The 27,768-nt window shown below is 39.7% G+C and overlaps 1 protein-coding gene across 1 annotated transcript; it reads right to left on the reverse strand.

The window, feature by feature from the left end:
- Positions 1-145: 145 nt before the first annotated feature.
- On the reverse strand, positions 146-26,048 carry LOC120741245 (amyloid beta (A4) precursor protein-binding, family B, member 1 interacting protein). The gene is made up of 14 exons (XM_040044012.1): positions 25,852-26,048; positions 19,481-19,540; positions 18,013-18,100; positions 15,912-16,201; positions 13,721-13,798; positions 11,912-12,071; positions 6,238-6,359; positions 5,188-5,262; positions 4,944-5,087; positions 4,368-4,478; positions 1,759-1,857; positions 1,557-1,677; positions 1,376-1,437; positions 146-1,143 (listed from the first exon to the last, which is right to left on the reverse strand). The coding sequence occupies exons 2-14, from the start codon at positions 19,538-19,540 to the stop codon at positions 556-558; spliced, it is 1,998 nt and encodes a 665-aa protein (XP_039899946.1). The 5' UTR covers positions 25,852-26,048; the 3' UTR covers positions 146-555.
- Between the last annotated feature and the right edge of the window lie 1,720 nt (positions 26,049-27,768).

Consider the following 27,768-nt stretch of genomic DNA (forward strand, 5'->3'; position numbering starts at 1 on the left):
AGGTGGTTACTGTAAAAGCCTGTCTGAGGGGAGGAAGCACAGCATTTAGCCATGTCCATGAGGTCTAGACTGTGCTGGCCCTGCGGCAGACTGACGACTTGTCCAGCAAAGCAACAACATATTTTAATAATACAGATCTTGATGGTGCAGCACAGCCAGGAGATTCAAAGGTTTATTTAGGTGGGTTGAAGAGTCAAATGAAAACAAACTATCTAACTTGTATATTTACTGGTAACACAATGACTGTGTTTTTACAGTATTTACAGCTATGTATGCAAATATATATACAATATGGAAGTATGATAACAGCATGACAAAGCAAACTGTAATAGTCTTTTTGAGCCCAACGTTTTCAAATGCTTTTCAAAACTGAACTTTTTTTCAAAGGTTAACTCGTTTTTGTCTTGGAAGCTGTTCAGAAAAAGGATGAATGACTAAAAGGGGAAATCTACAGAGAACTCCACTAGCTTCATCTTTGAGAAAAGGCTGATTAAGTTGTTGGCTGTGCAGGCATAGTTCATTCTGTATTTATAGTCCACAAGTTCTCTGTTCAGGCTACTGGTCTGCATGCTTCTTCCGCATAGCTAGCATCAGTTCTGACATGAAGTCTCCACCTCCTCCGCCTCCTTGCGTTGGTGCAGTCCTCTTTGGTGGAGCCGGAGGAACCTTCTTCAATGACCCAGAGGTCCTCACAGCTGGTCTTAGGGTGGCGACAGGAGCAGCAGGTGGTGGTGGAGGAGGTGGTGGTGGTGGTGGAGCCCCAGAAGCTACAAACACTGGGTCAGGTGGAGGTGGTGGCAAAGACACTGGATCTGGTGGTGGCGGGGGCAGAGAGTGGTCCACGCCACCAAAACTAGGAGGTGGTGGTGGCAGTGAATTAAAGCCAGTAGCTGGAGGAGGTGGTGGAAGAAAGTCTGGCGGAGCCTCTAAGTGGTCGTCAGTGGGTGGAGGTGGTGGTGGAGGAGGGAGATTGTCCATATCAAGTGGAGGTGGAGGGAAGTTGTTTGGTTGATTCCGCTTTGGGGGGGTGGGTTTTGAGGCAGTCTTGGCAGCCATGGGAGGAGGAGGAGGAGGGAGCACTGGGTCTGGGGGTGGTGGGGGGAGGACCTCGGCTAATGGTGGTGGTGGTGGTGGAGCTGGATTCTGATAAGTTAGAATAAAATTGAATGATATAAGATTGACAGGAAGGGAAAAGATTCTTAAACAAAAGAAGAGGAGAGGGCTTGTACTGGATAAATGGTGTTGATGGCATTATGGGAAATGTAGGAGCTAGCTTCAGTTTGTCCTATGCATGGTTTGTTTTTATAGACTAAACTATAAAAACAGTCACAATAACGGCTAACCAATGCTTCCCTTCTGATGAAGTGCTGTTTACCTGAGAAATAGGTCCTGGCTGCGGCTTGGTAGCATGACCGTTGGCCTGGTTTGGTGATTTAGCTGGAAGAGGAAGAGAAACACTCAAGTGAACTTTCAGTACAAGTGAAAAAGTGTGTGCTAATATCACTGCATCAGATCAATGAAACAATCAGTGAAGGAGAAATTGCATGTCATGCTACCTTTGACTGTGGGTGAGGGCGTTGATTGATTGGAGCTCGATGGAGTGCTGCGGTTCGTCCACACAGAGTTAGAAGCCTTTATCTCTGCTGTTTTAAAGTTTTCATACAGCGATGCCCCGTACTGGAAGAAAAAGAAAAAGACAACCCGATTTTGTATCTTTGCTTAAGGAAAAACTGTATTTTGTACAGTTTTTATATTTACCTTTGCAATCCGTATTCCGGTCACCCAAAGGTTCATGGTCCAAATATCATCACAGCAGAGGTACTTTATGTACTGAGACTCTTTCTGGATCTGAGGATGCTGCAGAGGCAAAGCCACATACGTTTATACGTTTTTGATCAGCCAATCAAAAACACCACATGGAAAAAACATTGGGCCACACCTTTTAATCTTTGATTCCTCGTGTTTTCAGTCCCATCACCACAGGTGTATAAAATCAAGCACCAAACCGTGCAATCTGCTTTACAAACATTTGTGAAGGATGTTTTTTTTTCTCTACTAAAGAGCTCACTGAATTTGAATGCTGAATTTGGATGTTCCAACAGGATGCCACCATTGCAACAAATTCGTTTCTGAAATATCTTCCATTCTCAATATTACACGATCAGCTGTAAGTTATGTTATTACAAACTGTAGTGTTTAGAAACTGTAGCAAGACCACATAATATTACAGAGCTCCTTTAGCATTAGCACAAAAACTGTGGACCAGAGGCTTTCATGGCTCCTGTAGATGTTATGTATATGTGGCAAGTGATCAGCCGGATTGCATCAATCCCACCTTCTAAATTAAACTCGCGATGTCCAAAGAAATGTTTTTTAACAACTTTAACAACTGAAATTAACAACCCATAGCCAATTAGGACTTATTTTACCATTAAATATAAGGTCTTTCATGTCATTCATTAAATTTCTTCTCTCCTGTATATTCCACCATTGGCTGTAAATGGGATTATTGCAAACTGCAAACAAGGAATATCAGCAGTTCAGCCACAAAGTGTCAAACCACATAAAGTTCACTGATTGCTGAGGCACATAGTTTGTACAAGTGGCCAAGGCTCTGGTGACTCAGTAAGTGCAGAGCTCCAGATCTCCTCTGACATTAACATCAGCACAAAAACTGCGCACCAGGAGCTTAACCAGGAGTCCAGTTCCTTTGTGTCCATTCTGGCAGATTGATCAGGATTTAAAATGATTGTAAGTTGAAACCCTGAACAGTTTTATGCACATGCAGGGTCTCATCTTCTCATAAAAGCATTAATAATTTATGAGTCTTCATGACTGTTGTCATGCTCAGATGTACAGATTTTAAAGAGTTCAAGAAATTAGCTTGAAGTTTCCATGATAATTTATGTCCTGAAATATATTTTAAAAACCCAACTGCACAAATCTGCTTCATTACAGGAACCCTATCTTAATTAAATATATTGACAGTCACTTATATTAAATGCACACTAAGCTAGTTTTGAGGCAACGACAGGCTAAACCTGCTACACTGTGACCTACTTGTTGCTATTGTTTACCTTCTCCTCGATATTACAGAGAGCCATAAGGGGGCAGCGTGGGTCTAGAAGCAGATAGTTTGGTGCAAGTCAAATAAATAATAAATATGTATATTCACTTCCTGTTTTGTGGGATATTTCTGTTTGCAGGTGTGAACAGAAACCAGTCCTCCGATGGATCATGTAATTCAATATTATTGCGACTAGTGAGAAGGCTGATGTTCGTTTTGCTTTTGTTGTTGCTTCCATGCAAGAAGATATCCACATATGCCAACTTTATGACCATAAACACTTACTGTAACATTAATTCCCCCAGTCTATTGTTTCCCTCCCTGAAGCCGAAGTTAAATTACCTTGTAATGACACAATATGAGTTATAGAAGCTTGGTTATTCATAATGGGGGTGGTATTAGAGATCACCTCCGGCTGCTCCTCTGAATATTTAACAGCAAATTGATGAGGCTAAATTGTTTTGTTGTCGTCCTTGAATTGCAGCAGTTTTTTGTCAGCTCATAAACGCCACCTCATCAATCTGTCAAAACGCTAATTTAACATTCTGGCAGCTAAGAACAGCTTCAGCTATTACTGTATTTACTTTGTAAGTTTAACTTTAAGGTAAGGAGGCCAGTTGAAACCTGGCTGGAGTTCTGAAAGGTAATTTTCTGTTTGCCCTTGCAGCAGCGCCTTATTCCCTTCAACCCAAGCCTCGAGTATTTTGTCTTTCACTTGAAGCTAATTCAGTTTCTTTGCTTCTCTAAGCTCTTTTTGCTCTGCTCCTCAACATCTAGTCTAATGGGATCTGCTGATTCTAGTGTTTCCCAGACAAGATAGGGGAAAAGAAAAAAGCAGACTTTCACATCCCTTTAACACTGACCAGCAAACCATCTAATTCTTGCTTTTGCGTCCGTCAGCATTTTTTTACCCTTAAATGATTACTGTAAGTACCTCAAACTACTGCCACTATTACACTTTAAAATCACTCTTAAATAGACAAAAAGTACTTTTGTGTAAATGATTACAAGAAGTAGGAAGTTTCTTAAAATTCTTGCCACTTTTGAGATTAAATAGGACAAAACGGTGCTGTTTCACTTCTTTAAATCTAAGTATTAATTGCTTTTGAAAATTTCCAGCCATGCAGGCAGCTGCAGGGCTTGCCACGCTCACCACTTTGGTTAGCATCTTTTAAATAGTGCAGCACTCAGTGTAGCACACAGTGTGAAGGAAGTCGCAGCTTCTGCGTTTATCTGGTCCACAATGAAAGGGCGTGTGGCGTGTGGCTTTGAAGCGAGCTGAATCGATATGCAGCCTTACCTTCAGCACAAAGCAGAAGTCAGTTGGAGCTTTGTATTTGCTCTTAAAGTCTTTGCCGTAGTAGACGTTTACGTTGTCGAACTGGACGAAGCAGACGAGGTCACGGGACGACTGAAAGGGAACAAAAGACGATTGTTCGGTTTGGGTTTTTTCTTTTTTGCCATTTACCTGTTTCTGTGCCAACTAAATTCAATATCTACCCTACAGATGCAGTAGCAGGGTATAATGTGATGCATAAATGGGTATTTGGGAGCAGGAGCTGCCAAAAGATCTGAGATATGTGGCAAGTACACTGCAGGTATCAGAGGGGGAGTAATAACCCCAGTTATATCCAGCGGTGCATAACACAAAAGTGGGGTTAATAAAGCTGAAAGACTCTTAACAGTCCCTTGGAAAGATGAAAAAACTTGATATTACACTTCATTAGGGTTTCAGTTGACATAGCAAAAATATCTCTGTATCTGTGGGATTTTCATCTTTCACCACTCCTGTTCAGCATGTCTGAGGCCGGCTGAATCAGAGCATTAGCAGTTGGACGTGTGTTTTCTCTCTTGCATTCTCCTTTTGACTCCTGACCTTGGTCTTCCCTTTGGGCACATAATAAATTCCCGAGGCCCTCAGCTGGAAGAGCCGCTGCTTCCAGGACTTCTTTCCGTCTTCTCTAAGATGCAGCACCCCCTCGAGATCAGGCACGATGATGGAAGTCCCGCAGAAGTTCTCCTGCAGAGATGAGGAGGGGATGAAAGGGTAAGTTACTAATAGGAAAAAGTCACCTTATGGATGATGTTACACCTATAGGTTGTATGTGAGTGTGTTTTACCTGTATTAATAACTCTTTGTCCTTATCTTTCATATCTCTGAGAGTTGTCTTATCCTTCTTCCACAGATAAAAGTTCTGCAGGAACAAAACAAAGTGCTTGAATTATTGCTTTAGGGACGGGCATGTTGGTTTATTGGTTAGGCCACCTCTTTGTAAAACAACTTAAACTGGACCTATTAGACTTATTTACAGCTCAGTTCTTTTCTTCTTGGAATCATATGAAGAAGGTTTGCATGAATAACGATTCAGAAAAAAGCTTATTTATCTCACTGGGCCTTGATGCAGCTTGTCGGTTCATCCTCTGTCTGAAACGAGCAGTTTTAGCTCCTCTACCTTCAAGGTTTTAAGGGTTAAGGAATTAAACTAAAGGATATCATTCTCTAAAAGAGCAGAAGAAGTCATATAACCTTTAAAAAACAAAAAACATCGGGGTCTCAATCCCTTTTGTCTCTGTATGAGTGAAATACTTTGGCGTCATATCATAGTCCGAGCCAGTATGTTTTCATTGTGAGGAAAAGCCCAGAGGGAAAATCTATTTGGTAGTTCGTGTCAAAAGCTCAAATAGTAAATGAATAAGGACATACTGTATGAAAGAGATCTGTCTTTTGTTGGAAGACATGATGGAATACTTTAAAAACGAGAAAATCTTCGCTGGTTTTCCAACCCAGCTGTTTGCCTCTGCCAACAGACCAAATCCATTAAATACTGTAAGATATTAAAGGGTCTCATTGTATCACAAACATGCCAAGATCTCCTTTTTTTTGCCTGAAGCTGTTTCGCTTGATATACTGCAGTGTGGACATAAACGTAAGAGGTCGTGCCGCACGGACGAAAAGACATTGCATAATTGAGAAGGTGAAAACAACCAGACGGCGCAGAGCTGAAACAACGTGCAGATAGATTTGCACAAATTCAGTCCAAGAATAAGGACCCACACCACATCTCACCCAATGGATGTGTGAGATCCCACACGAACGCTGCTTATTATCAGTGTTCATTTATAGAGGTTCATATAGTTTTATAAAAGAGAAACTATTGAAGTAGACCAACCTGTGGGTTTTTGAAAACCTCATATTTCTCTGGTCTCTCTTGGAAGAGTACTTTGTTCTCGCTGTCCCTTGTCCACGCTGAGAGTGGGTCCACAAGGTTCTCGTGGTCTTCAAACGCCCGTTCTGCCAAAAGAAAAGAATAGATGTATAACTTATTAGTCTGGCACATTCATAGTGAAATATTGCTGGAGAAGAGTCATTTTGATGTACTGTTTTTTTTAATGAGATGACAGATTCTTCACATAGTTTAGCTTTTGAAATTCCACCATGCAAAGTCACGCCAGGGGAATGAAGAGGCTTGAACTGGAGAATATTAAGGTACCAAAGGGCCAGAGCGACTTTAAGCCAGACCTGAGTGAGTCTCTCAAGCGTATGACACACATATTGCTATTTATAGTCTCTATTCTGATATGTTATTTGTCTACTTCCTAAAAAACTGTAGTTCAATATCTTGTTACACATAAGTCCACAGTATCAAGTATCAAGCTAAAGTAAAGAAAAAGAAACCTTCTAATTAAGTGTTTAAAAGCCGTGATTTTAATGCTGGAGCTTATCCATGTGGTGCTTCATCTTACTTAATTTTAGCTTTATTTAATATATCACTAAAATTTATACCTGCTGTCACTGGACAACAGTGGAAATAAAGAATATTATTACCCTGTGAAATGTCAAGAAAGGCTCACATCTAAAAGGATGTGATTAGATGACTGATGAGGACAAAAGTCCATTATTTTTAAAAAATTGTATTGTGACATTAGTATTTTTTCGCTTTGAACCTTCATCGGGGTCTGTTTTAAATTCAACAGAAGGAAACAAGTAGTTTTCTTTTTGTTTCTAACACAGTCATCATTTGCAAAGCCAAAGCAGCCTGAGGTTCAAAGAGCAACACGTTTCTTTTCCTGCTCTGAAAAATTAAAAAACAAAACAAAAACAGCTTCTGTATTTTATTTTTTGCTAATATATTTAGCTATACATGCATAGCAGCCTCTGCAAGTTCCTCCTTGGTCTTCCCCATGCTTTTAGGAACTGTAGAGTAACCTCCCACTTTTGCATTTTAAAACTAAAATGACAGAAAGCAGTCCAAGGTCTTCAGAGCCGGAGGTGAAAAGCACGCTGAAGGAATTTATTTTTTATTCCCTTGTTCTCAGATGCTGGTCCTTTCATGCAACATGTGGTGGTTCTGAATGTCAGATATTATTAGCACATTTAAGTAAAGCACAATTTTTTTCTATCTCTGCAGTAAATCCAGCTGATCTCTCTTCAATCAGCCATGAGATATAGTTTGGCTCAGCCACTTTGGAAGATTAAACTGTCTCCAGTTTACTTTCTCGGTGCACTATTGTTCAAACCAGAAAGCACGCCAGACTTTATCTTTGTGCCATGAAGCAAGTCAAAACAAATGCTTCGCCGCAGTAGATCACTCCATCGCGAAATCTTTAAATCAGCTGCACTTGCTTCAAAGTCAGTCGCACAACTTTATAATTGTCTATTTCAAATGAGCTGAATTAACGGAGGCCCCAATAAAATCCAACCTTCAGCATTTGCTGGCAGGACTTTAAATGGTACTAAACCTCCAAAACACATTAAGAGCTTTTTCCTTCTCCTCCTCCTTCTCCTCCTTTTTCCTCCTTTGCCCACCCACATGCCTGGTGCTGTAGATCTCCATCATATACTGGCCCTTTGAATGTAGTTTAGCCCTGGTCTCAAATTATGGGTTACCAGCTGAGGCAGAGGTAGGCATTAAATAAATTGCTGCCAGGGTTCCAGACTAGTTTGACTATTACAATCATTAAATGGATGGTGTGACTTTGCTTGCTGGAGTGAGTTATTAGGAGTAAAAGTCCCTTTGAACTGCATTAACCACATGGTGCTTTTCAGTAGTGTGCATGGCGAGCACATGGGTGAATGTATGACAGCGGAGATTTTCTGGAAAGCTGGTGTTGCTCGTTGAGCTCTGTGGGTGTTTATTGGGCATGATTTGCTTTGACGTTTTGCTGAAGAAGATTAAAGGTCAGCTGCAGTGTTAGTAATGTTCAAGGGTTTAAAAATGAATTAACTGTTTCCATTTTGGAGCTGTTTTTCTGTGCAGTTAGCCAAAGGTGACACAAAATCCAAAAAACTCTTGTGCTTGTGAGTCAAATGGCGCACACAGAGGAATTCTTGCATGGCTGGCACACTATAGATAGCAGTCTGTGTGTCAGACGACTAATTTAAGCCAAGAACTATGATTTGGTTAGTGCTGACCAAAGGGAAAAACGCACGTCGGCTCTTATTTTTTGCACCAGCAGCACAGATATGTCATCTTTATCATGAGGTGCAAATAGAAGTGGGAATATAAATCAAAATGAAGGAAGAGGAATTTAACTTGAAATTGAGATTAAAAACATTACTAAACCCTGCAGTTCCTCTAATGGCCACTTGAGGCTTGCTTTAAAAGAAGAAGACACACATAAATCCCCCTCCCTGTACACATAAAAAACTTTCTAGTTGATTCAGGGTGTCTGGAATATCTTTCCGAAGCCATGTCTCTCTCATTATCATGATGTAGTGTGCTGACAGCCAAAAAGCTAATGCTGAAGCTCAGAATGGAGAGGCTAAATCCAGTAGCTGATGTAATATGCCCAAATTTACAGTTGAAATACATGCCTTGTATAAAAATCGAACAAACAACAACAAAAACTCTGTATTGTACTGTATTAACTGTACAAAGGCTTGACGTTTGCATTGTTTGCTTCAAATAAGAGGTTGGTGATAACATTAGCATAGCTGCTATCCACATGCTAGGTATCATTTCATCTAATTTGTTACTTTAAGAGCATTTGTGTATAATTATTTGAGAAATAATATGGCTTATTGTGAATTTAATTTCCTCCATTCAAGAATTGTTTTTCAGAGTTGTTGAGAGTGATATTTTAGTACTTTATTACTTTCTCTATATGACACTTATAACTAAATTGCAGGTTCAGTCAAGCTAGTTAGCTTTAGCTGATACCTTTAGCACTCCACCTTAACTTGTAAATGTCATGATTGGTAGTTTAGCTCACTGGGTTTCCACATTTGTCTAATCTTCCCTGTTTTATCTAACAAAGGCAAAAATGTCCGAAAAATTATTTAAAAATTATTGTGAAAAAGACAATCTAGTCTAAACCAATAGGTGATGTCACAGTGGTTTTGTCCATCTTTTATGTACAGTATGATATATATATGAGAGTGCTTTGTTGATTTATTCCATCCGTACCAAGAGTAAAGTCTTAGTTGAAGATTTTATTTTTATTTTACATCTATTATACCCTTTAACAGACACATTCTTTGAAAGGAAAACGTTTTTAAAACAAGTGTTATGAAAAAAAACCTAATGATATATATCCCAATCTGATAAAGTTTATTATTCTGTACCATTGTCCTCTCATGTTGTCAGAAACGTGTATTTATCCTCTGTTGAAAACAGTCATTAACAATTTATGATTTTTCTGTTTCTGAGTAATATTTTCTACACACCACAGTCCCCAGCAAAATAATATATTATTAAAGTTATATAATTATGATGAATGTCTAAAGATGTAAACTGCAGTGGATTAACATGTTCTTATTCTTCATCTTCAAATTTAAAATAAGAAATTGAATAATTCAACGCTTAGCCATTAATTTTGTGCGTCACAACAGCATATAAAATTTCTTTAAAGCAAAATAATAACGACTCATATTTTATTGCTCACAAAAGTTAATGGTTTTACCACCAGTGTTTGATTAAAACTGCTTCAGGATGAAATAAAACAAATCTCTGTGCATGATATAGAAAAATGTCTATTTAAAAACACCAATTATCTCTGTTAAAATCTGATAAAGTGGTAAGAAAACACAAAAAGCAGATGGTACCGCCAATGGAGGTGCAGCCCAGCAGCCGAAGTAAATATAGCACAGACAGCTCAGACGGAGGACTGAGATCATAAGGCTTCTATTTCCGCATGACAGGGAGGATGACTGACAGTGTCCGATACAGCAAATTAAACCCACCTGTCTACACTCCTCGTGTGAGTGTAAGCAAGAGAGCGACAGAGAATATAAATATAAAGGAGAGGAGGAGGGCAAGAAAGAGATGGATGGGAGTAAGATCAGTGTTTCATTGTGAGCTCGGTGCAGTTTGGCTGCCACCGTGCCAATAAAAACACAGTCCATCATCTCGACCAGGATGAAATATCCCACCGTGTACAGTGAGTGTATATTTTTGTGTGTGAGTGTGTTTGAGACAGTTTGACAGTTCATATAAAAACACACTGAAGTCTGGCGTTGTTAACACAGTAATATACCACCACTGTGTTTTTCTGGTTTTGTTGATATATTTGCTGCTCAGCTATTGCTTATTGCCGCGGCGTTTCTGCACTAAATTACCCAGATGTCACTTGTCGGTGAAGCGGTGTCAGCACAACTTTGACATCTTTCTCTGTATTTTCTGCCAATGTCATTTAGGTAGTTACTCATTCGTGCGATCAAGTTCTTTGATTTATTCCAAACTGCTCCTCGAATCGCAAACGTCTTTTTCTTTGCACTGAAAGATTTCTTATTTCCCCCTGAAAACACTTAACCTGTCTGCGGGTTTTTAAAACGGCAAATATCTTATGAAATAACTACATATTGAATCATAGTGCAATGGTGCCTTAAAATCATTTTCCATAAAGGTTCCATCAATACTGCGGCTGCATTTCCCATCAGACTCACTGCAGCATTTTTAAAGGTACATATAGTATATATTTCTACTAACGGACACTGTGTCACTTACCACAGCTGTGCTGATGACACACAGCTTTATACAGTACCGTCTCCTAGAAATATGTGACCAAGCTATTCTGCATATAATGCCTGTAACTTCTGTTCAGTTCAACTTAGACTTACCATTAATTAACAGTGACTGAGATTTGAACTTCAGACTCCTTACAGGGTTCCTCCCTTTCTGACGCTTGTAATAACCAAAATTTACAAAACTGACATAACTTTTCAGTCATCATGAATAAAAATCAGTGACTTGGCCCATAAACTCATTCAGAGAAGATTTTAAAGGTCAAGACAAAGAGTCATCTATAGAGTTTTTTGGTGTGACATTATGCTCACATTGATCAAGAACTGTCTCCTGTATTGACCATGATACAACCACCAGTCCGTTACCCCTGACCAGTTAGCGAGTGGCTGTTGGAGGTTGCTGGCTGATAAAATTGGTCACTAAAAACCTCCTCATGATTGCTGTAGTTGCCATGGTTGTCCATAGTTTGCATGTAAGACACTGACTTGTCGAGCAGTAGTAAAATAAAAATTCAAAAAAAGTGTAACAGAAACCAGAAATGGAGAATCACCTTCAAGATAAAAGCTAAACTGTCAACACATTTCAAATTGCATGACGGTTTCTGTTTCTGGTTCACTAATGCTCAGCGGTTACTTAGCAAGTGTTTCCATGGTGTCTTGATACAACCACAGCAATTTGTTACTGACCAAACCAGTCACGAGCATTTTTTGTCAAACGGTCAGGGAATATGTATCTTTTTCTAGCAACCGATGGTTGTCAGATAATTTCAGACCGGTCATCAGACTAAGTCATTTGACCCTAAAAGAAGTTAACACCATCAACATATCACTGTATAGCATCTACTCTATGGTAGCTTACATGCTATATTATGGTAACTCACCAAGCTGCAGTTCTGGGTTGGTCTCACATATGCTCCAGTTCACATTGCAGTCACAATGAGACTTCTCAAACATGTTGTCCAGAACTTCCCTGACATTCTGTCGCTCATCGACCATCAGCGTCTTGGAGCTGCCATCATTCATTAGTACCTTCACCACCAACTGTCAAACAGAAAAACACAGCTTTTTAAAAATGTTTTTTTTTTTTTTTTTTACCACACAAGCACAAAAAATATCATTCCAGTATATAAAAGTGATGTTTTCTGGTGTTCTTGCACAACTTTAGATTTTAAAAATTCTATTTTTATGGCAAACTGGATTAGCTTACCTTAGCTTGCCAAAGCAAAAGAGTTAAAGCTCATTTTTACTGTATACTTCTTGTAATCTTTGGACAAACAAGCACATTCTTCGTCTTGTGTACAGAACTGCATTCACAGTATTCATAGAAAGCCATTTACAGTATAGATTAGCATTAACTAGATTTAGCCTGCATCTTTTAATCTAACTCCCAGCAAGAAACAGAGCAAAAGGTTTAAGTTTAAGGTTTTCAACATGTTGGACAGCAGCAGGTGTAAGACATTAAATCCAGCCTTTATGCACATGCAGCTTGTTTGTTTGCCAGTTTAATTACAGGATATGCACAGTAAATGGATGTTTCTGTCTCCTAACGTTAGCTTTACTGGAAGACTTCGAGCATCAGCACTTCTGTCTTCTGATTCGAGCTTTGCTGTAATTTCTTCTTTATTGTCTTTTTGCAGTCTTAGCACCTCACTCAGAGTGTTGGATGAGATTAATTTTGCCCCAGAGCAAAGCATTTTTCCCCCTGCAGGCTCATGTGGTTTCACAATTCCTCTCATCTGGTAAGAAATCCTGCTTTGGAAAAGCTGAGGAGTTTCACAGCACTAAGGTCAGCCAGTTGCTGGCTTTTTGTCATAAAAATGGGGGTTTCAGAGATGTTATCACAAGAGGATTTAGAGCTTCAGGTCACAAGTCACTCAGTTTCACCCTCCCTTGAAAAACAGTCGGGTTTTGACATGTGGTTGAATGAACTATCGCTGGAAATTTAATTTTCCTCCTAGCACTTCCTCTCCCCAAGATGCTATCTTATAAAAAATATCCCCAAACATGCTAAGAAACCAGTGGGCTTATCTGAAACTTGTGGTCCTCTGACCACTTTCTGCTGAAATCCCTGGAAGTGCACCTGGCACTTCTGTATCTCTTCTATGAACCCAGAGACACACATCCATATGAAAGTGGCCTGTGTTTCCTCAGCTTCCACACGCACACATGGCTTTTTAGAAAAAGTTCCTTTTTAGTTTTCACTTCTAAGAATTTGTAACTACCATCTTAACAGGGAACTAGGTCACTGCGAAGAGCCAAATCACGAGTAAAAGAGTAAAACTTGGCAGTCGTATCAGTCACAGTCATCTATGATAAAAGAATGGCATGCCATCTGCGTGAAACTAGTTTGGTTTTGTGTAAAAATTGCTGCTCTGGAAGTGTAGCTTTGCATGCAAGAACACATGTCTGAGCTTTTGAATGCTGCTTTGAAGATGAGAAAGTGTCCACATATCACCCCCAAACAGGAAACCACGCTGTCTTGCGGGATGTTGGCTGGATGAAAGTAACCATCCATTACTGTGATTGATGGCTCTTCCAAAAGAGAAAAAAGGAAAGGAAACCCATGCTATGTTTGACCATTAACTCTTTTACAGTAATGTTCAGGTAGCTGTAATTCTATACGTCTCTACTCTTGCCAGTGGACGTCAGCTCAGAGGGCAAAACAAGAAGTCGGTGTTTGCTTGTCTTACCTTTTTAACTTTAGCTTCCTTTAGTTTCTCAAGAGCGAGTTTGATTTTGTCTGCCTTCATCTGCGCCTCGATCTCCTCCTGAATAAGATGTGCACAGGGATGAGATGGTACATGGTCGTCAACCATTTTTTTCTTAGAAAAGTACAATGTAAGCACCAAAAAGAAAATTAACAAACTTCACAATCATAAAGAAAATGTGTTAATTCACTTTTTAACAGACTGACGACCTATTTAGGGTGTACCCTGCTATAATCTGGTATTTGTTCGACAATATACAATTATTATCTTTCAAGGAAAACTGTTTTTAATTTAAAATAAAGGTTGCCAAAAATTCCTTTCTTATCATATAAAGTCATGAGTCACAACAAAAAATATTGCAGTTTTGTAACAAAAAAAAAAAAAAAGAAAAAGAAAAAAGGAAAGCATGAGACATCTCTGTGAGTCATTTTAAAATTTTTAACGGGGCTAATGATGAGGAGGGGGATATTGTACATCAAAGGTGTAAAACACAAAGTTCCCAGCAGACAACTCCTACTTAATTGCATTATGTAGTATTACTCCATATAATGACACTCTATGGGGTGTTCTGAGGTTAACAACATGTGTAGGTTAATGAGATTACTGCAGTTCACTTGAACTAGGAGCAACCTCGGTGACGCACTCTCAAGGTGTGATTCAATGTGAAAATGACCCACTAGATCATTTATGAATACTGTTATGACTTATAGCTCATTTTACTGTAAGGCAGAACGTAACATCTGTGCGAATAAGAGCATGTAAAGTATATCTTCACCTTTAAATGAAGCAAAGCTCAACACTAGTACACCAGTACCACCACTGGAAGCTCAGAAAATGGAGCTTTCTATTATTATCTACTGCTGTAAAACTGTTTACTTTAACAAAACCACAATCTCTTCCAAACACTAGTCAAGTGTTTGGGGGCTGAGCCTATCATCCCACCTAGGTCCTACTTTCAAGTGGAACCACTCCTATGTGTAGCCTCAGGTGTGTTTACATGTGTGGATTCAGGCCTTAGAAACAATACACAACGTGATTGTTTGGTTAGAGACCTTTGTGACTCATTAGTGACCGACTCAAAGTCTTTTTCCATAGAACCAGTTCCAGTCAGCTCTATAGCTCTCATCATTATACATCATTTAGGAGGTTTATGTTGCATAAAGCTGTATACAGATCCAATGATTAGGGTTAACTTTTTCTGGCTGCTGTTTGTAGCTTCATATTTCACTGTGCAAAGACAGTCGTATCTGTGTCAAAAAGAAAGTAATGACACGTACTTCTAGTTTGCAGAAAGGGTCCCAAGGGCGAGTCAGAAGATCAAACTCTAGCAAGTCTATCTCTGTGATGTAGCACTTCAACATTTTTCAAGAGGTGTAATGTCTTGTTTTCACTTCATCCCCTCCTGTGTGGGTGTTGAAATCTCCATGCAAGACTTCCATCTCGGACATTAAATCCTACCTGCTAGATCTCAATTAACTTGGGTTACTGTTTTCTCCAGATGCAATCACCCGTGAAAATCCTGACTGCAACTTTAATGAACTCGTCCACGTCTACCTTACAGTGACGCACTCGCTGCCTCAGCACAGCTGGTGTTTTTACCTCAGACAGATGAGGTAACAACCTCTGCTAAAGCAATAAGCTCCCGTCTACCCCCCCCCCCCCCCCCACACACACCTCCAAAACTGTCACATCTTACCTCCCTTACTCCAAGCCCAACCTTTGCTATCGATCCCGTTACACTTTTCTCATTGCCGTATGTGTTTGATCTGTTCCAGACAGACCCTCGGCTGTTTCGCCTCACACGTCTCTGTAACTGTAACAGATGCCTCCATCCAGGAACGACTTTGCTATGATCTCACCGTTAAGAGCAATACCACTCTTCCAGGTTTCACAAAAACATACAAAACTCATCTTAAATTTATGTGCTGGAAACTGGTGATGTTTTTGTTGTAAAACTGTCTTGTCACGCATGGCTTATAAAGCATTTACTCATGGTAAACCAAGACATGCGCAAATAAAAGAAAGATTGTGACGTTGTTGATTCGTTCTACCAGGAGCTCAACAAACGGTTCTTCCTTCTGACCTGTGGCACTGCCCTCGAAACTAGCTCTCTCAAGCCTTGATTAATGCTCTGGTTTAAACTTGCAGAATTGCTGCATGTGGGCTCACTCACCGTTGTGGGCTTTGCACCAGAAGGAGGTGGAGGTGCTAAAGAGGAGGCAGCAGAAGGGACAGGAGTGCTAACATTGCTGCTTCTGCTTCCTGCAGATGACGGTGAAATGTGCGATGGGGCAGGTTCGATGCTCAGGCCCTTGGGCGGTGGTGGGAAGTCTGGTTGAGACGCTGACGGTGCCTTCAAGCATTCTATCTCTGTTGCCAATTTCTCTTCCGTTGCATTGAGGTCAGCCATCAAATCGGCCATGAGTGCGTCCAAGTCATTGCCCTCCAGTTCATGAAGGGACTCTGGTGAAGCAGAAACATTTTGTCAGGAAGTAACTCAATAGAGAATATTGTTGGATAGAATTTCCCTTTGTTCCTTTTTCAAAGTAATTTGCCTTTTTTCCCTAATTATGAAGAACTTTCATTTTTTGAACAAGTTCCCCTTTCAGTTATGTTTTATTAAACAAAGTCAATGAAAGGAGTTCTTTCATTTTATTCCTCATTCATGTTCCCAATATTGCTTCACTGAGGAATCAAGTTTCAGAATTCAGTAGAGGAAGCAACAGTTTCGTCTGCATGCAAATTTTAGTTTTGCTTTTTGTAACTGTCCTGTATTTAGATTCCTCAAAGCATTATTAAGTTAACACATTTATAAAGAAAAGTAACTGTATGTTATAGACCAGTCAAAAATAATTTGCCTTTGCTGATTTGGAGCGAGTGCAACCTGGATTACTTTGTTTTGGCTTAAAGTTACTGCTATGAAAAGAGTCCAGCTCTGAGGCCATTCTCACTTAACTAATGTGTGTGACTGTGGCTTTTCAAGGTAAGGGTTGCAGCTCTGGAGAACTGCTCATCACAGGAAACCAAAGACAATAAATAAATCTTACTATAATAACTGTATTGTTAGTAATTGAGTGTTGAGCTCTGTATGACCATTTATTATTTATGTATCTCCCCCTAATAACTAGGCCAGTCTGCATAAACATCATCCCACACAGAGCAATTATAGCATCTAGTCTGATGTTGCGTTTACAATTACAATTGCATTAACGGTCGCTAAAGTTTGCATTCGAGACAGAATTTTGTTCGACTCACTGCTAACTACAGATACATAGAATTTGAGAAATATTTTTTGAAAAATAATGGCATGTACTTATTCAACTATCTCTGTGGGATCATGTGAGGATCAAACTGATAACATCTCAAAATTTCTTTGACCAGCCCCCTTTTTTTCCAAGTATTTTTTACACCTCTGCCTAAGGATTAAAACATTTCAGGAGGCCCCTGACCCCTTATCTTATCTTATCTAATCTTTTCTTGTCTTATCTTAATATAGAAATACGTTAAGGTTAGATTAAAAATTTTGCACATTGTTTTGATGGTTAAATTTGTAGCCAAATACATATGTGTGTTGATGGTGAGATTGAACCCTACACACAGAGTGGAGCAGGCAACTTTTAGCAACCCTTTAGCGCAAATGTGAAAGCACCTTATTAAATCTACCTCTCACTCTGCGCTGCACGTACTCTGGTCCCCAGTAATACATTTGCTAAGTTTAAAGTGGATGGCATTAACAGTTTGCACTCGTGCATTTGGGCACAGCCTTACTGAGCTGCAAGAGCGCATGTAGATTATAGTCTTTTATAAAACATAGCCATTTGTTGTGATTGATAGTTTATTTATATCAAGGACATTTTCCATTTGCAAAGTCCTTCAAGGCAGGCATTTGTTATAAAGTGCTGCACAGCCTATCAACTCACTCTAACAAGATTTAATGGCATTTACAATGAACGAAGAAAAAGGGAAAGTTAAATGCTAACACCAGCTGATATTGTGACCTTGTTCTAACATTATTGCAGCTTTTTTTTTTTTTTTTTAGCTTATTAAAGCCAGAGGCAAACAGTGAGTAATTAGACTTTAATCTGTGCCCTCAGTTGCCAGGAAGTGCACCTTTTTTATTTTTTATTTTGTGTATTTCCATGCTAGTTCTTGTTAATTTGAGCAAGCACACGACACATCCCACCCTTGCACAACTCGGGTGTTGACACTGCACAAAAGCTCAACGCCCAGCTCTTTGTAGTGTTTCCACACATAATGTCAAAATGTGAAGTCACCATTCAGGTCAGTGAAGCCGATGGAGTAGTTGACTTCCTTCTGTGTGCCGGAGAGAGCTTCAGGGGGCACCGTTTCCTCTCCAAGACTCTGAGACAAAGAATGAAGAAAGCAGTGTGGTTGTAAGAACGCAAATACAATTTCTGCACAGCCAAAATACTTCCCCACCCCCCACCGCAGAGGAGCACACTTTCATGTTTGAGCGCTCTGAAACCAAACTGTTCTAAAACATTATGTCAGAGGACAGAGTTGTATTTTTTTTCTTTTGGGGGGCAAGAGTGAGAGTGTACCCACTGCATGAACAATATGACACCCCATCTTGGAAGAACTGAGATGGAAAACATTAAAGTGATCAATGGGGTTTTTTACTAAGAGGGAGAAAAAAAAGGCGTAATCTTTACTCGGTTGGGTTTTGCCATTTAACCCACCCTTCCAGAAAAGGGTGGTATTTATGGTTCTTACATGACCACAAAGTGTGTTTCGTCCCAGTCACGAGCGTCTCAGTTAAGGATGGTGGGTTTTTGTTACTTTGTCATCTTCTCTGAAGAAGAAAAGTATCTCTAAGTCCTTAGGCGAGATAATTAATCACGGGCAGCTTGAACAAAAAAATGTATTTTTGTCTATGTGCTGCATGAACATTGAGATTTATGCCTTTCATTAACAGAAAATGTGGTAGTGGCACAAGCTCCTCTGCTACTTTATATTGGTATCATATTAAATCCTGTCATGTTTAATACATTCTATACAATATAATTTAAATATATTTAAATTTAAATGGAGAAAAAGAGATGAAAACGTGACACCCGCTTATTTCAGATATTGGAAACTGGAGGAAAAAAGAAGCAGAAAAATGTATCTTCAGGGTGCGCCTGGGTACGCGTCATCCACTCATTCTTTCCTCTTTCAGTTCTTGGTTTTGTCTTTGTTTTATTTTGTTGTCACAGCTACAACTTGTCTAGCTGGCAATCGTGGCTCAAGAGTTGGGCGTTCATCTTGTAATCGGAAGGTTGCCGGTTCGAGCCCCGGCTCTGACAGTCTCGGTCGTTGTGTCCTTGGGCAAGACACTTCACCCGTTGCCTACTGGTGGTGGTCAGAGGGCCCGGTGGTGCCAGTGTCCAGCAGCCTCGCCTCTGTCAGTGCGCCCCAGGGTGGCTGTGGCTACAATGTAGCTTGCCATCACCAGTGTGTGAATGTGTGTGTGAATGGGTGGATGACAGGTTGTATAAAGCTCTTTGGGGTCCTTAGGACCAAGTAAAGCGCTATACAAATACAGACCATTTACCATTTGTAAATTGCTATACACACCAGAACGGACAGGAGCTATCACATTATTCATCCACTGAAAATTACCTACATATTCAGTGTTTGTGTTTTGAAAAGATGGCTCTAAGGGTATTTTGTGCTATAAAGCAACAAGAATAGAATAAGTATATATAACAATATATAGGCAAGCAATGGCTGGTAAGTTACCTGGGTGAGGAGGTCCATCTCCCCCAGCATGGCGCTGAACATGGCGTCAATGTCGTCCATCTGGTGAAAGAATCAATAGAATAATCAGATATAGAAATTATCATTATTTCCAATGTGAAAAAATATAATATTTATAATATGTATTAATGAGCTGCACTGAATAATGAAGATGAAACAGACGGTATGTCCATTTGCATGGTTAAAGGCAAGTGCAGGCAGTGAGTGCTGATACAGTGCTGCTACTTTGCTGTGAAGTATTTGCAGATGTAATACGTTTCCCCAGGTTACGCTATATTGCGAAACATGTCCAACCCAGACTTGAAGGAACAAAGTGTGTATGCATAACTGCAGTCAGTCATTATTTGCCATAACATGTTGTCTCTTGTTGGAGCAAGTGAGTGAAACAGCGAGTAAATATTATGTTGCCTTTTCTGTCATATTCAGAGTTGACTTTTTTATGCTGTGTCCTTTAGTAATCTGGATTTTGAAATCATGCTTCGTGTTGTATGATGAGTGTTTGTTTGAATCATTATACGAAGAAGAAGAAAAAACTGCATGCAACATTATGATGCCTAAGGAAAGTGGAAGAGCATAAAGTATGCAAGCTTCCACAATGTGCTTAGCTCGAAATTGCTCTTAACTGCTGATCAAGTTTCAAAATGGACTCATACATCAGGCTGGTACAGATTTATATAGATCCCCCATTGTGGATGGATGAAGCGAAATGTCAGGATAATGAAGGTTATGTTTTTCATTTTAAGCAGAGTAACAGCCCGAGGAGCCACCGTGGTCACTGCGCCTTTTTTGAAAACCACTCCGAAAGCCTCGCTTGAGATTTACATTCGTAATTATGCACAGTAGGCCGTCTCCCCTGCACGTATTATTTGAAGCCTCTTTTCTCAAAGCAAATGTTATGATGGTCTGGAATGTGCAGTCAAAACAGAGTCCCTGTTTTCATATGCTGGTACGTGAGTGGTACTACAGAAACACTGAAGGTGTCAGTGGGAGTTCATCCAGTTAAAGTGGTGCTAATGGTAGCTTACTTTATATTGCTTACATGTGGGCTCTCCTAATTCTTCTGCTTCTAGTATAGCATGTTTCTGATAATGACCACTGTACTGCAAATGAAGTGCAGCCGATAAATCAATGAATTATAGAACCATCTTTTCTAATCTAATAACTTTATGACTTTATCAGTCTCTCATTGATAAAGATGCAACTTTGGCCCACTCTTCTTTACATCAATGCTTCAGTTCTTTGAGTTTGAAGACACTCATTTATGCACCGCTCTCTTAAGATCTCGCATTTCCATCGACTTGAGGTCTGGACTTTGACTGGGTTTTTGCAACACCTTGATTCTTTTCTTTTGCAGCCATTCTGTTGTAGATTTGGTGCTGTGCTCTGGATCTTTGTCCTATTTCGAGGCAAAATTCGAGCCAAGCTTCATGTGTCAGACAGATGGCCTCACACACTCGATCATATTTCTGTATACAGAGTGGTTTGTTCAGATGCAAATTTTCTAAACTAAACAGTGCTGCCATGCTGTTTTTAAATAGAACAGGCTTTCTCCTGGAAACCCATGCAAACAAGTCTTCTGCTAACTTATGCTAACTGACATGCTAACTGAGGTAGAGTTTGAGGTGTAGCTCTTTTTGGAGTTTCTCTGAGTATTGCATGATCTGACCTCAGGGTGATGGTTTCCTGGGAAGATTATTCAAACGATCCCCTTGCGAATAATCTTTCTCACTGTAGATTGATGGACTTCAGAGTGTGTGGAAACGGCCTTGTAACCTTTCACAGACTAAAGGACAATTAAACAACTGCTTCTTTAAGACCGTTGATGTCTTTTTTCCCTTGGCATTGCATTAACACAAACCTGAAGAGTTCAGATCTGCTTTTGTAGACGTGCTCACACTTGCTCATGATCAGTTAATCAAATGCATTTGGTTAGCAGCACCTGGCTGCTACTTCTTAAGAGGATAGTGGTGGTGGCCTACTTTTCACATGTTGCAAATATATTATTACTAAAGGCTTGTTAACATAAGGTATGAGTGGGTAACTGCTGAAGCTGTCACTACTAAATTAATTCATTAGAGGAGTTTCATGACCAGTAAACCATCCGGATTCACTGGTTCCACCTTCTCACCTTCTACTGACCTGAATGCTACAAAATAACAAGTAAACATTTGCTTGTGCCTGGTTGTATTACCAGAAAGACTGCATTAAAATTAATCACCGATTTCCATGACTTTTACTACGTATCTACTGAAGAGATTGAAGGGAAAGATATAAATATTCTTGTTTAACATGCAGACTATGCAGTTATTAATGAATTAGAATGAGTCTGAATCTTTAGTACATTTAGCACCATCATCAGGTCAAAAGATCTCACTGGTCAGAACTTGTACATTTGTGAAACAATATAAAAGAAGAATATGACACTCAGCTGCAGTTAATGCTTTCAGCCAGATCTTATCCTTCTGTCATTCTGAGATAGAGTGACGATGACAAACACATCCAGCTTATCTAAACATCTCAATGTGAGTCAATGTGAAAAAAACAGCTCCACTTTGCATAATGTTTTATACAGATTATTCAATATTGTAATATGACATCACAACAATGTCAGCATGGCGCAGCACAGTTACTGAGTAACACCTGATTCACTGTTAATATGTTCAAAGTAAAAGCAATAAAATAAGTGCGACCTTTTTTTAAAAAACAACACTTTTTTAATCAAGACATTTTACCAGCTAACCCGAGTGTTGCTGGCTTACTAATTTTGACGGACTGTGATTAAACTGCATGAATATAAGCTTCGGTTTGCCTCAGGTCAGTTATAAATTGCTGGGGTTAGTCTCAAGTTTGGTGTGGTTAAACTGATTAAGAAACCGATGCGCTGTACTCACTGTGTCTAAGCCACACCTCATATTGCAAGAATGCTTAGCATCAAAGAGCTTCCCTATTATTGTGTTTTTTCAGCCTCTGTATGAGTCTTTAGAGGGTGACTAAGCATGACAACGTGTATGAGTCTGTTATGTAATGCATTTTCTTCTTATTTCTGACTGGTTTTGTGAATTAAGCACTAATTAAAAGCGTTTCACAGGGTGTGCAAGAGGAAGGGTGGGGGTAGCTGCAACCTTTTGTTAAATCAGCCCTAATCTAATTGGTTTAACTCATGCAGTGAGATTCTCTGCACAGATGTTTGCATTGCTATCCTCTAGTCTTTATTTTTTCTCTGCTGCGTGGTAGCGTCCATTAGAGAGGAAAATATTGGGCGATGCTGCAGAGTTTAACTCCCTGCTTTCACTCGTCACAGAGTCTGGAATGTGTTTAATGACATTTAGATCCAACACGAAAAAAATAAATTGCTGGAATTTAATTAAAAGACACAGGGGTACATCTCTCATTGACACTGTGTAGGAGACAAGAGTGACTGATTGTGTTCCAGGAAAGAGTTTATACAGGATCAATACTGTTTCAAACATCTAACAGATGCTGCGTGTTGGAAGCTCACGAGAAACTGTTAATCTTCTGGTGTCATATATCAAATCACACGGTTCATAAACTGAAACGCCTCTGCGCACTGATAGAATTTGTTTGCGCACCATAATTTCCATGTGACGTACATATGTGGGGCTGCTATAGCACGTGAGTGCAATCCTCCACCTTTTACACAAACGGTTTACCCCCAGGAGGAAGTGGTAACTGGTAAACTTCCTGGAACTTGAAATGTTGAAATGGTATCGGAAATGGTGACACAAGCAGCTGCCTGCAAATTTCATGGTACTGCTTCCTCAGTTCTCATTATGTCACTTTTTTTCACCTATACGTGGTCGGCGTGAGACGTTTCGAGTAAAAGAACGCACCATCTCTGAACGTCTGGTGCTACTTTTTGTTAGTAGTTTTGAAGTCACTGGAAGAGAAGTTTAGTCAGTCAATCAGATTTTGCTGAGAGGCTGTGTTTTGACACCAAATGCATGAAATGAACCGCTCCCAGATTAGCGAGGAGAAGTGAGAAGCAGCAGGAACAGACCATGAAAACAAGACTGCTTCCGCTGGTGAAAACAAATCGACCCAATTTTAACACACTCCCTCCTCAGTGTCTTAGACGTGTGCATTAGTGGAGTGATATCTCAGACACAATGTGAAGAATGGACTTTTTCTGTGCTATTTGTAGGTGTGATCCTGCAGCTGATACACAGATAAAGGTGTTAACCTCAGAGTCATTGCAGCACCACTAGTGTGATTATGGGTGGACTAATTAGTTTTACTCAAATGTGACTTTAAGGAGGGGGGATTCTGAAGCTTGAAGGTATCCTAGATTTGGTCAAAGATGACCAAATCCACCTTTGAAATTTTACTTTTTTTTTTTGAGAGAAACTAATGAATATAATGTACTCTAACTTTTCAAGCTTTAGGGGATGAGTTTGGTGTACTTTGGCAGAGCTTACCTAGTTACAGTAGCTGTTTGTGAATTTGAAAACAAGCAATTTGTCAAACACAATGTTAACAGGTTGTGAAATATACCCAACTTCAGCATCTACTTTACTATAAATGGAAACATAATGAATAAAGTTAGTGTTGCATTATATTAAATGAGGGTTTAAAACATAACATTTTGCAACCAGAGGAGTCGCCCCCTGGTGGCTACTAGAACAAATGCGTTTTAGATCTGGAAGCTACACTGATTATTTCTACAATCTGTGGAGTTGTATAAATTGGCTGTTCACAGAAAACACAATAAATCCTACATTTGACCAAATAGTCAATAATACCTCACAAGGAAACGACCATGATTAAAGCACCGTTTAAAATCAGACTTTTAAAGGATTCTTAAAGAAATCTGGCCAAAGATTTTATCATCAGTAACCGGAAAAAATTGCAAACTTAAAAGCTGAAGACCAGAACAGCTAAACTATTCAAAGTCACCCCAGTGTCCCTTTTATGAATGAGTAATAGCTCTACAAAGAAACCAAACTAATAACACCAGGAATTTTTCCTCTGCAAGCTCTGTAGCTTTATGTGCCTTTCAATATATCAATTTACCGCAACAGAGTTCATGTTTGTGAACTTCTAGTCACATTTTCACACTTTCGATTCACAAAACTGTGCCACTGTCTCTTCACACTTTTCACTATTTTATTGTCAGACAAAAGGCATTCGTGACCTAAATGTTATTGTTGGACGTCAAATGAGCGCATTGTGAAAAGCGGCAACTGTACTGTTGTACTTTTTATAATAAAAAACAGCAAATCTAAAAGCACCTCGTAGCTTATAGCCTCTAGAACACCCCCTCCCCCCTTCCCTCCCCCGATAATCTCAAATACATGTCTCAGCCTTTTACATGCCACACATATGTAGCTCCAGGGTAGAAAATCAAAAGCAGACATCAACTCCAGTGTTTACCATAACATACAGAAACTCTCCCTCGTATGATCGGATCATATTTCTGTGCTAGGCTTTTAAGCAGATGTGTTTACAAGACTTGATGTGCTCTTTTTGCAAAGTAGGCAAATTAGAGGTTGAGCAGCAGGCACAAACCACTGAAGAGTATGAAAATGAATCAGAACCCTAATGTTTGCTGAAGCAGGTTTCAAATCAGACTCAAACCTACTACAATCAGTACCCTTAATAAAATTTCTTGCTTAACATCTCTTAGAAAAAGCAAACACCCCCTTGACCAAAAGCCTTTTAATCCATCGCTCTGAAAGCAATGCGTTCAGTTATACTCATAACAAATTCACTTCATATTTTTGTGACATGATTTAAAACCAAAAATGCCACAAGCCAAATATACAAAATGTTCCCGTTATCAACAACAAACTGACAGCACTATTAACTTTAATATAAGAGGCCGGCCCTATTAGTTTCATGTGGTTATTGAGTCATGCAGCACTATGAGACGATAGCGGGGTCCACCCAGTTGGAAAGATATGAACTTACATTCTTTTCACCAAATTAAAACATGGTAAAAAAAAATCTTCTAAAAAGAGTTTTCTTTAATTTCTCGTACTATTAAATTTAAAACCTTTTGAGAGTTTTTATCAGAGTTTGTAACTCACAAAGTTAAGTCTGTAACTCACAAAGTTTGACAGGATGTCTAAGATTCTCATCTACAACATATCTGTACATAACGTCCTCAAGCTAAATTATTCTGCTGTAGCTGAATATACAAATATTACAAACAAATCTCTCATTTGTTTTTTTATTTTGTTCTTTTCCAGCACAACAGCCACCACAATCCTCACTTGTAACGTGCTCAAACATCAACGAACAATGTTCTCGCTCTGCGTTCAGAGGAAAGCAGCTTCGGTTGTTACCGTTATATCCAAAGGCACAACATCCAAGTTAACAGAGATGAAACTCACCTTTTTAAAATGTGTTAATCCTTTGCTTCGCCACTAAGTTTCAAGATAACAGCTTCATGGACATCAGCTCCACTTCGAAAAACTATTCTCTAATTAAGCTCGACACCAAAAATTAAAGTCATATGCAGGCAGATTTTGGGTGTGCGAGCAGATTGAAGATTGCATTTGTCTGACTGTTGGCTTCTTCCTGCTTAACGCGGAAGTTCAGGTCTAGACCTGTCATTGCATTCCTGCTACAGAGTTCAGCACTTTCACAACACTCTTGTCTGGGCAGCGTTGATCCATCCTCTCCTTAACAGTGCTCCTTATCTGCACTGTACTGTAACTGTGCCAACGGGGACAGAGAGGGAGAAATCATAAATGTGTTGTGGCTTCTCACAAAGACTTCGAGGGTGACTGACAGCCACTCGAGCAGATTGGGACGTTTTTTTTTTTTATTGAAAGAAAAAAGAAATGCCTCAGTTGGATCGAGAGAAAGGCTGAATCAGCGGGAGGAATGTGACGGGTCTTGGTTAATAATTCTCCTCGCTGAAACTGATTTACAGCAAGTCTGTAGACAGGAGTGGCACGCTGTAGTGGTGAAAGACACTTCAGCTGGGCTTTACTTGTCTAAATTCTTGTTAGAAAATACAGTCGCCTAAATGAAGTGCATTATTTGCTGTACAACCTCTAACATATCTCCTAAATGTAAGCAGAGTGCTCTAGAATATATTAATTAACATGAAATCTTAGCTTTTATTGTTAAAATCAGGAAGAATTGTCTTAGGGTAATGGTGTGGTGCAACAAAGTCGGTTATCTTTAGGAGGAACCAAGGAGAGTTAAACTGTCAAACTATGAATAGCCTCTGGCTCTGTTATCTGACCGTGCAGACACAGATAGCTGTATTTATTTGCATTTCTCCTTGAGTCATCTTGGGAGGCCAAAAACAAGATTTCTGGTCTCTTTTTTTATCCTCTTTCCACCTTAAAAAGAATTCACATACAATATAAAAAAAAGAATTCGAAATTATGCCTAACAGAACAGATTATCTTGATTTTTACTAATATTAACACTTCTATGTCCCATTTCCCCTCAAGACCAGCCTGAGCCATGACAGCAAAGACAAACCACTGTGGCAAAATCCCGTCATCATATGGTAAATCTGAGCACCACGAGGGGGAAACCAAATAACCTTGAATGCTTCCAAGAGTCTTTCATGACTCGTGATGTATTAAACAAACACCCTGGGTACAAGCATGTGTCCCAACCACCCTCATTTCCTCATTCTCTCAGGGTTTGACAAACAGATGGACACCAAAGGCAGCCTCCCATTAGCTCTAAACATCTCCCAAACACAAGCACGCCAGTGCCTCTGAGAACATTTCTCAAATAAATACACTGATTAACAGTTGTGGAGCTCGGCAGCAGAGAGCGAGGGGATTTTTTTGTCTGCTCCGCTGTGCGTTTGCGCTCTCCTCTGAGACTGAGGGTGGTCCAGGAGAGCTGATTCTGATAATGGTTTTTGCCAGCATATGTTGCAGCTCATACATCACAGCACCGAGCCAAGAAGCTGAACGAGATTGTTATTTTTTAGTTATTTAATCAAACTGTGCGCTTAAAGGGGGATCTGCAGTGTCGAGCCTTGAGTTCTACTGCACAAAGAAAAGTCTGTCGGCTTGAAAGTTGCAGAACTGCATATGGTAAGGTGTGAGGTGTGGAGCATTCTTTTTAGCCATTAGTCTGCATTCTGAGCGCTCCAACACACCTCAAGATGCATTTCTTGTGCCTGGGCACTAAAAGGAAATGGGGTAATAATGACAAAACCAGTGGGCACCTTGCAAAACGATATGTAGTGCTGCAGAGGAGAAACTGTCACTGAGCTGATGTGAAAAGTGATGCGTGCAGGAGTCTTTTAGTGCCCTCTGTTTGTTCTTTGC

This window comes from Simochromis diagramma, unplaced genomic scaffold (genome assembly GCF_900408965.1).
Source record: "Simochromis diagramma unplaced genomic scaffold, fSimDia1.1 OVJJ01000602.1, whole genome shotgun sequence".
NCBI classification, from domain to species: Eukaryota; Metazoa; Chordata; class Actinopteri; order Cichliformes; family Cichlidae; genus Simochromis; species Simochromis diagramma.